A 12,314-nucleotide genomic window follows, 5' to 3' on the forward strand; every position below is an offset into this window, starting at 1 on the left:
CTAGGTCTCTGGCACTGTGTATATGTGTTTCACTCAGTGTATTTGGACCTTCTAGAAGATGGGAAATTATAAAGAACAGAGAAGAGATAGTGCAGAAGAACACCACAGACCAACCTGCCCTAAAGTGTCTCTTCCAACCCCAGATGCAGAAGTGAACCCTTGGGCTTAAATATCAGTGGGTATATCAGCACCTTCTTGACCTAACCACATACTCTTGAGCTAGAAGAAACATTTATTGCTCATTATCACTGAGGTTCCACTGCTGTTTGTTTATCATTATTGTTGCAAAAGACACATAGTCAACAAAGAGAAAAAAATTAAGCATACACATAGTTCAATGAACTGTCACAGGTAATGCACTCAGGTAACTAGTGCTCATGTCAAGAAACAGTATTAACTATACTTCAGAAACACTTTTGTCCTGCCTCTAGTTCTCATTCTTCCCTGCCAAGCTTACCTGTCATCCTATCCTCTTACAACAGATTAATGTCTCTACCCTCTCCAAATTTTATTATATGATTTCCCACCCAGTCAAGGGCTAATATTTAATTTAAACTGTGACAATCACCTGGCATCCTCATTAATCTTTATGGAATAGCCTTCCAGATCATCAGTGACATGTGTTATCTTACCAAATTCACTTTAGATGTCTCATTTCTTGGAACTCCTACTTCAATTTCTCATCAGTCCATTGGATTATTTGCCTAAACAAGTGTTTCAGCCTCAGGCTATCTGAAGGTTCACTTTGATGACTCTCAGACATGGGTTTTCTCTGCAATTTCCAAAGCAAGTCTTCCCAATAGACATGCTACTGCTTTGCAGTATGTTCTGTGCTCTCTCAGAACTGTCAGTGAAGAATACCTCATAACCACTGCCCACCCCTGCCCATAAGGAAAAAAAATTAAGCATTTGAAACTTCTTAGATGGTACAGAAAATTAGGAAGAATGACCATTTCTTCTCTTTCTATATGTATCTATATATAAAAGCCACTGTTCTCCATGCAGCAAATATCAACACTGTACCTCACATAGTTTTGCTTACATGTTTGCTAAATTAACATTACATGGTAGATTTGTAGAAATATGGGGGATAAAAAAGATGGCTCAACAGTTAAGAGCACTGGCTGCTCTTCCAGAGGGTCCAGGCTTGATTGACAACTATCTCTAACTCCAGTTCCAGGCAATTTGATGTCTTCTGGCCTCTGCCTTATACATATATAAGGCAACAACTCCCTCCCATATAAAATAATAACTACACACACACACACACACACACACGGGGGGGGGGGAGAGAAAAAACTTCCATACACATAAGATAATTAAAAAAAAAACTACAAGAAAAACTACTTAATTCTCTTTTCTTTCTCTATCCTTTTGCAATGACCATTCTGTTTCAAATCAAGTCAGTGCGAATGAGGGGAGGAGAACAACAGAGAATAGAAACCACAAAGTACAAATGTCTCTTGCCATGAGCTGCTAAACAAAAGTCATTTTTTCCTTTAGTAAATGCACCTTGGTTTTCTGTATGCAACTCTTTTGAGGTCTAGGGTCCTAAAATGTAGCTTTTTTTTTTTTTTTAACCAATTGTTTTTCTGTTTATTAAGGACTTGATTTAGTTCCATGTTTCTCACTATCATTCTACAAGAGTCCTAACTATATAAATATTTTTAGACTTTTACAAATCACAGCTAGAATGGATGCTTTGAACCTCTGAGCTCTGTTGGGCATTTAAGTGTATGTGCTTACAAACTAATTTTCTATCCTACTTGTTTATAATTTCATGCTACATATATAAAAATATTTTTCAATAAACAAGCACATGGTGTGACAAATAAACAACTGGTGAAAGGGATGACATAATTACAGCTTTTCCTGATCACTTGTGAACTTCAATTGTGTCTGACAAATTCTTTTGCATACACCAGTAACTCTCCAGCAAGACTGTCAGTGTAAGAAGATTCATCACTTCTTGGGCATGTCCTGACACCTCAAAGAAGCAGCAATGATCAGTCTAATGATGCTCACCTCACACTGGTTATTGAGCTTGGTGGATGTGATGTCCAGCTGCTGATACTGCTCCTTCAGTTTTGAAAATTCAGCTTCTAATCTTGTTTGTTCCAACTTAGAATTATTCAGAAGACTTTTCAAATTTTTATGGTCGGTTTGTAAAATTTCAGTCTCTTTTAGAAGTTGACTGTACGAATGATTTAGCCTACAATTAGAAATAAGAAATATTCAATAGTTTTCACAATGTAAAAATGTTAATGTCATTGAGACATATTTAGAGAATATAAAATTATTTTGCCAGTTACTAAATGATCAGTTTTTCACAAAAACTTAAATTTGATTAAAAGGAAAAGTAAAAACAACCTATTCAGTTATGATTTCATGGAATTCTAAATTAAATATAAACAAAGATCAGATTAAGTAAATCAATCAATCTGGTATTAAGTACTACACCAATATGCTGGCTAAAAATTGAGAAATACAGGTGTCAACCAAATTATATAGTATTCTGCACATGTCACAATTTACCTTCAAAACAAAGTTTAACTGGTCTCTAAGGACAGAGATTGACACATTTTTGCAAACCAGAGAGTAAATAGGACATTACAGGCCACATGCATTCCCTGTAACATGCTACTTCTCCTCCCCCACTTCGACTCTTTTTAGTTTAGAGGCTACCATGACATAGATAGATAGATAGATGGATGGATGGATGGATGGATGGATGGGGCTAAGTTTATCATTAAGATCAGGAGCCCACAAAAGGGACACAGTGAACAAAGCAAAATCTGGTTTAGGTGGTCTTTGTTCAGAATACCTAATATAGTTCCTCAAAGAATTCAAGTCAGCTTACAAAAATTGTAGGCAATGAAGTATTCTCTTAAAAATCAAGACACAGTGAAAAAAATGGTACCCCCCCCCCCACATCTGCCAAATGTACTATATATATGGTTGAAATCCATGAACAAAAGCATAATCACTCTTATAGTATATGTCAACACCTATGACAATAAAAAAATTCCTTGTTTAGTTCACATGAAACAGGTATGAGAGAGAGACAGTGTATGAAGTCTTCCTTCTAATTTACCACAAATGCTAAAATGAGTTAGTGAAATGGTTGTCAGTAAAGTGAGCCAATCAATGAACTCTAGGTTCAGTGAGTGAACCTGTCTCAAAAAATAAGGTGGTGTTCTGGAGAGACATCTCAGCAGTTAATAGGACCACTGTTCTTGCATAAGACCTGATTCAATTTTCAGCACACACATGGCTGCTTACAGCAGTCTATAATCCCATTTCTAGGAGATCCAATATCATCTTCTGACCTTAAGGGTACCAAGCATGCACATGATGCGTGTGAGTAAAATACTCATACATAAAAATAAATAAAGTAGATGGACTTGGAAGATGCCTCAGCGGCTAAATGGGATCTCAAGAATGCATATAAGTACAATGTGGCCCAGGTGGCCCAGTGTAATTTTGATCTTGGAAACTAGACACAGGAAATCCCCAAGGCAAACTGACTAGTGAGACTAGCCAAGTCTCTGAGTTCTGGGCTTCACTTGACATATCCTGCCTCAATAAATTAGATGGAAGAGTATTAAAGGATGATTTCTAACATCAACCTTGGGCCTCTACACGCACTCCCACACATGTCCCACTCATGAAAACATGCATATACAATTATGCACAACACACATACACATGAAAATGGAAAAAGTGATGAAGTGCAAGTAAGAAAGGCACTTGACAACCTCTTACTTCCATGCTTACATTTAAACAAAAACATATCAACAACATATATCACCACACACACACCAAAACCAAGAAACTCTGAAAAACACAACTGTTAAAATAAGTTCTGAAATTTTTACAATATTGTCTTTTAAAACAACAGTGCCAAATGAATCCAGTGAACAAGACAACATAATCTAAGAAAGAAACTTTGGCATTATCTGTGATTAAACAGGCATCAGTCTTCAAATAAGATTGTATGTGCATGGGTGCACAGGTGTGTAAATAGCTCTTTCATGTTTTACTTATTAAAGCCTTTTCTTTCCATAGAACACAAACATTAATAAGTGGGTGCTGAGCAAGAATAGACCTGAGGCACTGAAAACACTACTTGAGATCACTCAGTCCAAGCCTGAGATATTATTTTGGTCAAACTCATCATACTGGATTTCTCATTTTGGCCAAGTTGTTCTTGTGGAGGCTCCACAGAAATGTGCCACTGATGCCTGGAAAGCCCAACCAAAGCATATGAACTATTCCAGCAACGGTCAGCTACGAGACGAGGCCTTACAGCAAAGGTCTTCTCCAAAGTTTGGTATGTAGTACAAGAATCCTTCCTGTTGTGTAACTTGTCACAGCAGGGTCTTCACATGCTTGTATATCCACACAGCATCCTCTTTATGAACTGGTTACTCAAGTTCAACATCTTCACAATATAATATCTAGCTATGGTAACGTTAGAAAACTCAACACTATGGCATATCATAGTGAAGACTTAGGGCCTTTTAGAAAGGAAAAGGCAATCACAAAGCTGAATTGTGTACACATGCTATCCCCACACACATGCACACACCCATGTACACTGGGCCGGGAAGATGGCCCAGGCAATAAAGGGCCTGCTGCTCAAGCATCATAACACCATAAATATAACTCCTTGCTAAGTCCAAAGTGTGGATGCTATTCTAAACACATGCACACGCGCACACACACCTACCTCTCTCTCTCTTCAAAAATAAGGCATAAAATGTAAAATACACGGATACGTGTCATTACCTATCATTTTCACCACAAAGTTTCTTGTACTCTGCAGCTACCATCTCATGGTTTTTGCTTTCAACCAGCATTTTTTCTTGTTCCATTTTGATTATTTTTTCTAAATCTTCCAATTGTCCTTTCTGTTTTAATAACTGATTGTAACTGGGAGGGGGAAGAAAAGTTAGGTATTTGTTTTAAAATAGTTCTAACAAAGAAAATATTTTAGAAAAGAAGAAAATTAGTAATTTCTTAACAAACATCACATGTAAAATTATATAAATTCCTTTCATAAATTATCTCTTAGGTGGTTATAATGTATAAACTTTATTGTACCAAATTTGTTTTAAATTAACACAATACAATTACCGGTCTTCAAGGTCTTTATGCTCCACCTCAAGATTCTTGTGGGCAGACTTGAGGGTTCCATGTTTAGAGATCAGAGATTCATACTCTGAAGCCTGTCTTTCATGAAGCAGCTCCAGTTTTTCATGATCTTTTATCAGAGAATCATAAAGAGATTTCAAGTCTTCTCGTTCTTTGATTATAGATTCATTTTCATTTTCTAAAGAAGACTGCTGGATTAGAAGCTGTGCATTCTGGTTCATAAGTGAAGTACTTTGTGAATTAAGAGTGGAATTTTCAACCTGTAAGAATTTGTATATTATTAACAGGCTTAAGCACACGCCTGTAATCCCAGGACTTGGGGAGGCAGAGGCAGGTGATCTCTGTGAGTTTGAGGCCAGCCTGGTCTACAAGGTGAGTCTAGGACAGCTAAGGCTACATAAAGAAACCCTGTCTCAAACAAAAATATATATAAATATATAACAACCAAAAAAGAGAGAAAGAGAAAGAAAGTTACCAGACATGCCTTTAATCCCAGCATTTAGAAAGAAGAGGCAGGCATTCAAATTACTCAGCGAGCGAGTAAGAGTAAGAACAAAAGGGAGTTATGTATATGATAGCACACGTGTGGAAGTGAGAGGACAACTTGGAATGTGCTCCGTGCTTCTACTAAACAGAGCACAAGTACTGAACTCCAATATGAGGCTTAGCAGCAGGCATCCTTGTCTGCTGAGCCATCTTGCTAGCACTATTTCTCCCTCCCTGACCTTCTCTCTCTGCCTTGACCATTAGGCGGGGCTGGTCAGTAAGTGAGCTGCAGGGCTCCACCTGTGCTCCTCTGATGCTGGAATCACAGCACTTACCACCATGACTGGCTTTTTTTGTGACCCAACTCAACTCTGGTTCTCCTGCTTGGAAATACTTTGCTGACGCAACTAGCCATTTCCCCAACCCACTTGTTCTTTTTAACACAGTTATAATGTTAACTTAAGTAAGCTCTAATTAAATCACTGAAAATATAATAAAATAATTGGATTTTAGCTTCCCAAAGATTTAAGGTTACCTTTTAAACTATTTTTGGAGCTGAAAGTTATTTTTGGAAAATCTCTATGAAGTCTAAATTAGCATTTACTTTAGCACTTGGAAAAGAGTAACAGAGAACTTTAGATGTAAAGGAAAAACTATTTCTTCTCTCCCTTCTGCTTGGACTATCCTATGTAGATTGGCACTGGTGTTAGTAAATTAAAGATGGAGCCTTTGGACTACACCAAATGCTATCTCCTTTAAACAAGATCTAAAGGCAGAATTCCTGTGTCCTGTGTGCATTCCAACAAACTTCTAAGAATGAAATAAAAAATACTGTGTTGCAGTCATACTCTAAAACAAGATGTCTGCATCAACTGATTACAATCAACTTGTTGAAAGAATAGAAAGATTCAAAATTAAATATAAGATCATCTTCACTTATACTGGGGTGAATTTAATAATTTATATAGGCTTTGACATTTTAAAACATGTCATGTTAAGAGTTTGGCATAGAAGCCAAAAATATTTCAATCTCTCTTCAATCATTATATTGTATGGCACGAAGGAACAATGTTTGCATGTTTGGCCCTCTTATTACAGTAGTATATAATTAATGTTTTGGTACAACCTGAAGTTTGGCATTCTGCGTTTGAAGAGTGGTATTCTGTTCCTGCAATGACACTGTCTGCCTCTGAAGGGCAAGAATCTGAGCCTGCAAATTATTGTTCTGTGTTTCAAGTTGCTTCAGTTGAGTTTTCAGTGCTTGCTTCTCTGCTTGCAGTGTAGCATTCTTAAAACAAGAAAAAGATAGCATACTTATTAAAAATAAACAGACATTTTCTTTAACAGATAATTTAATAAAATGAGCTTGAGAAATCTTAAAAAAGAAAAAACTTCTTCAATCACAAATTGTAAATATTTGATCCATAAAAAGACTTTAATACTGCTATAACCTTAAAATACTATTGTGCCTATATTCCGTCTGCTTTATAATGCCCTGAAATAAAGTGATATCTTATTGTACGGAAGGTATAGGTTAGTGGTAGAGTGCTTCCCTAGGCTGTATCAATTAAAAAAGTTGTACCTTTTCAGCGTACACATGGGTGTGTGGTGATCCTGGGTACAGGAGGAAAAATAATGTATTTTCAAAATTGATGGCATGTGGAAGAGAAGAATTACACAGATATTTTTTGCCATCTATTAGAAAATGTAGGGTAGGCCTTAATTGATCTAAGAAATACTACACTGGTTTTATTTGGTTTTTTATGCTTTTGTTTTTCATGGTATGAAACTAATTAAAACTCTACTTCAACTATAAGGGCTTTTGAAGTTATCTAAAAAAATTATTGTTTTCAATTTTTCCTGCACATACAGCCATATTTTCATCTTATAGTTAAAAAGGTAAATTACTACAGAAGTTATGGACATTAAAATGTGAGGCATTTAAGATTACACATTTAAGATTAAATACTTAAAATACAATTTTATAAAAGCTAAAATTACATAACCAAACAACAGAAATAAAAATTTAATAGAATAACTCTAAGTAGGCTGACTATTTACTATGTAGTACTGACTAGAAAAACGATACAGATGAATCACAATAGTTCTGTTGTATTTTTAGTAGGAGACAAAGATAACTTTACTTTTGTACTATGTAAATAACACGTCGATATACAAAGATTATGATTTGACCCATAAGAAAAAAAAATCAAAGCTAAAGAATCTGTAATAGCATCCTGAGACATCACAATTGGGAGACACAGGAGGAGGTCTGTGAGTTTCAAGTCTGTCTGAGCTACATGTGGAGCCTATCTGAAACAGCAACAGAAAAACAGGAAACACACCCAGAAGCTACGATGGCTAACCATACTGTACCGTTTTAAAAATCCTATGTTGGAAGGATGAAAAACATGAAATACTGTCTTGCTCAAACACACACACACATGCTGCTTTGATACAGTCCAGGCTAATTTTAACTCATCATGTAGACAATCCACTCAGATACGATGTGATGGTTAAAACTGAATGTCAACTTGACAGGATCTAGAATGTCTAGGAGATAAAACGCTGTGAGGGATTTCTAGACTGGGTTAACTGATGGGAGCAGCACCATGGCATGGCCTGGAACACAGGACTGAGAAGGATGAGAGATGCTGAGCAGCAGGTCTCAGTGCTTCTTGACAGTAGAGGCAACGTGAGGCAATGCCTAAGGCTCCTGCTGCCGTCATTTCCCTGCCTTGATGGACTCTATCCTTCAGCTGTGAGCCTCTCGTTCCCTCATAACTTGCTTTGACAGGTATCTCTGTAACTAATGGAGACTACTACCATGAAGAAGTGGGGCTGTTGTGATAACTTAGCCGTACCAGTCCTCAGGCCTTTGGAACTAGGATCCTGGAACAACGTGGCAGAGTTTGGAACTTTGAAAAGGCCTAGAATGGGCCAGTCTGGTGAGATTTTGGAAGAGTACAAGAAGAATGAAGACAATGGAAAAAATAACTCTATGGGGTCCTTTGCATAGCACTGTGGTACACAACCTGCCTATATTCCTCCCATGCACTGGAACATGGAATTGAAAAGCACAGACCAATTGCTTTGGTGGAGGAAAACAAGAGAGCATTTACACTGTGTCATGGTTACTGCTCACTGTTCTTCCTCTGTCTACAGTGAGAAAGAAAATAAGCACAGCAAGAAGAGAAAAATGGGCTGACAACAGGAGAACGTGTGAAGTCACAGATGCGACAGTTCTGAGACAGCAGGTCCACCTATTGAAGAGATCAGCACCATTGAAGATAAGCCTTGTGTACTCTTCACTGGGATGTCGAAGGCCACCTGAGTACAAGATCCCACCCATCAGACTCCATATGATGAACATCGGGATTGATTTTCAAAGAGAGCTTAAGCTGTGAAGACCCTGATGGACTACCCTGGTGTAAACAACCAAGGGAGGAGGGCTCTTCCCAGGTCAGCCGGGAAACACCCAGAGCCCAAGTGTGATCCTGGGGCGACACCTCAGACTGCAGGCAGCTTGTCCACAGGTGGGGGTGTGCTAAGCTCTACAAGAAGGGAAGGAGCAACGCACACGAAATCTCCATCTGTTTACGTATATGATAAACTAGACAAGAAACTGTAAAATTTGCCAAAGCTAAATAAATCCACAATTCTTTATTTCTGAAGAATTTTGTTCCTACTAAAAGTTTTAAATACTTACATTTCTTTCTACTTCAATCAGCCTGTCTTTAACCTTCAGGAGTTCTCTAGTAGTTTCTTGACTCTCCCGCTCCCACCTGTTGTCTTCCCCAGAGCCTGGAAGGGAGCTCTGTACCATCCTTTCCTCATCTTGTCTCTGTTTGAGAGCTTCATAATTTTTTTTCACCTAAATTTATTTAAATGGAAAGAAAAAAAATCACCAAGATTTCTATATTCCTCAGTTACTTTGGGTCTGTATTAGCCCAGTGAATATGACAGATACTTTATTTAAAAATGCGATGAATGTATGAGTGCCATTACTGTGATCAAAAGCTTTTTGAAATGCAAATTTGGGGGCTGGTGGTTAAGAGCACTTCCTGCTCTTCCACAGAACCAATGTTTGGGCAGTTCACAACCACCTATGACTCCAGCTCCAGTAAAAGTAAATTAAAAAAAAGACCCTGTGTTAAAAAGCTACCATAATGTTCATTACTTTAGAAGAATTAAAAGATATTTGGCTCCTATGCATGCTCCTGTTTTATACTTTGCTACTGTTTGTAATGAATGAAAATGGACCTTAGGAGCCTTTTTAAGGAACTTGAACAGATTCTTGGGTTATATGCACATATAGAAATCCCAAATCATCAAATCCCATTCATATGAACAATTAATGCCTGTTAGTGAAGAACAAGCAAGGATAAACTATAAAAGGTAACAAACAACAACAACAAAGAGGAAAATCGCCCTTAATAATAGATTAACCAGACAGTTATATGCTATTATATTAATAATTACTCTTAGAGAAACCTCAAATGAATTAAAAATCCTTATATGAAGAGCAAATAAATATTTGACATGTTTTAACATTAGCTTTAAAAGATTCCTAAAGTCAAGTATCTTTAGGAATCTTATTTTCTAAGAATAATGTATTACCTAGAATTAACTATATAAATATAACATGACTTATTCACTTAGTTCCTGATTCACACACATCATTGGTATAATTTATCTTGTGATAAGTAATTCAAGGCTATATCTTCTACGGGAAGATTACAGTTCTGAGTTGACTGTTTTGCTTACTGTTTTGAGACAGGATCTCATGTAGCCTTAGGCCGGCCCTTAAGTCCTTAGTTAAGGAAAACCTTCAACTCCTGATCCTCTTTACCATCAACTGTTAAGTGCTAAAATTACAAATGTCAGTCACCACACTGGGCTTCAAACTGACTTGAAGCATGTTACAGCAACACCAGAAAAGACTGAGTAACACACAGGCTTGAGGTGCTACTAACAGGAAAAGCTTGATCATCTTCTAGATCAAAATTGTCAAATTTAACAATGTTCAGTAATTAAATTTTTCACTTATTTTTAAGATTAAAAAACTTCTGTGTATGAAAGTTTTGTCTCATGAAAGTATATGAAGAAGCTAGGAATTGAATCCAGGTCCCTGGAAGAGCAGCCAGAGCTCTTACTACTGAGCCATTTCCCTAGCCCCTAAATATGTCATTTTTAATGTGTATGTGTGGTGTGTGTGTCCCTCTGTTTTTAGTATAGGTGCCTGGAAAGGACAGAGGAGTCAGATCGCCTGGTGGTTGAGATCCATCTAATGTGGGTGCTGGAAACTCAGATCCTCTGAAAGAACAGTATAAACTCTAAACTGTTGAGCTACCTCTCTTGCCCTTTTAAATTCAAATTTATTATAGGAATTAATTTGTATAAGACTTATCTTGACTTTCTAATTTACTTTTGACATTTATAATACATTTTAAAAATTAACAATAAAGGACAAAAATGATTAAAATAATTCATGTACAAAACTTAAGAAAGCCTTTAGTTCAGCAGCAAACTAGCATTACTACTAGTGAGTTACAAAATAGTAAGACAAAAAAAAAAAAAAGAAAAAAGAAAAAACGAAAAAAGCTAAAATGGAAAGTTTGGCCAGTGATGTATTGGTGTTCTGGGATACTCCTATTTTTTTAATACAGCCTATTTTTCTAGGCTTACAAAGGCTGTATTCAAATGAATATTAAGGAGAGCTAGCATAAGAAAAATGTTATGTTTGATATGTATTATTTTGGTTTTGTTTTTACAAGAAGAGTTAAATGTTGATAATAAGAGTGGAAAATTCTGATAACTAAAAAATAGGAGAGCTGGAATAAAAGTCAAGGCTTCTCATTTATAGTCTGTTCAAGTGTACTTTTAGCTCACACATTGTTAATCACACCCTTATACTCACAGGAAATGAATAAAACTTGTCAGAATAAACATTCAGCACAACAAAGCAATGTAGAGTCAATTTAAAATCTGAAGTCTATTAAGTTAGTTTAATGCAATAAAACAGTACTATAAATTACATCGTTAATTCAAATTTTCAGTGATTATCAAAGACAATTAACTTTTTAAAACTGAAGTATAGTCTATATATAGTTACTAATATACTGATCATAAAATGTATTTGATCTATTTTTATAATAACATATACACATATAACTTATCAATATGATAAGAATATTTCTATTATTCTGGAAGGATCACTGCTTACTAGACAACCACTGTTTTGCTTTTCTTTTCAACATAATTTAGTTTTGCATGCTCTAAAACTTGAATAAATGAACTTACACAGTATCGTTTTTTATTATCTGAGCATATTTTTAAGCTTTACTAATATGTTAAAAGAACCAATAATTTTTTTCCTCTTTTCTACTGTTATACTATCATTTATAATATGGATATACCAAAATTTCCTTATTCAAATACCAGCTGAGGATCACTGGCTATTTCCAGTTTTTAATTAAATTTTGTATGTGTGTGTGTGTATGTGTAGGCATACATATGTGTACATACACACACACACACACACACACACACACACGGATGCTTGTGTGCATAGGTGTGTACATGTCTTTGGAGACCGGAAGTGTACTCCTCAAATGCATTAAAAGCACTAGACAAGGACCTAGAGAGATGGCTCAGCAATTAAGAGTAGC

General features: G+C 36.3%; 1 protein-coding gene across 7 annotated transcripts in view; it reads right to left on the reverse strand.

The window, feature by feature from the left end:
- The window catches only part of Ccdc88a (coiled-coil domain containing 88A), a 124,833-nt gene that overhangs the window by 24,495 nt on the left and 88,024 nt on the right, over positions 1 to 12,314 (reverse strand). For all 7 annotated transcript variants that reach the window (XM_021651679.2, XM_021651681.2, XM_021651676.2 and 4 more), the window contains exons 18-22: positions 9,353 to 9,517; positions 6,770 to 6,931; positions 5,140 to 5,417; positions 4,792 to 4,935; positions 2,026 to 2,212 (exon numbers count right to left, since the gene is read on the reverse strand). In XM_021651679.2, the coding sequence (XP_021507354.1) occupies positions 2,026 to 2,212; positions 4,792 to 4,935; positions 5,140 to 5,417; positions 6,770 to 6,931; positions 9,353 to 9,517 (936 nt within the window). The remainder of the gene's footprint in view (positions 1 to 2,025; positions 2,213 to 4,791; positions 4,936 to 5,139; positions 5,418 to 6,769; positions 6,932 to 9,352; positions 9,518 to 12,314) is intronic.

This window comes from Meriones unguiculatus, chromosome 12 (assembly GCF_030254825.1).
Source record: "Meriones unguiculatus strain TT.TT164.6M chromosome 12, Bangor_MerUng_6.1, whole genome shotgun sequence".
NCBI classification, from domain to species: domain Eukaryota; kingdom Metazoa; phylum Chordata; class Mammalia; order Rodentia; family Muridae; genus Meriones; species Meriones unguiculatus.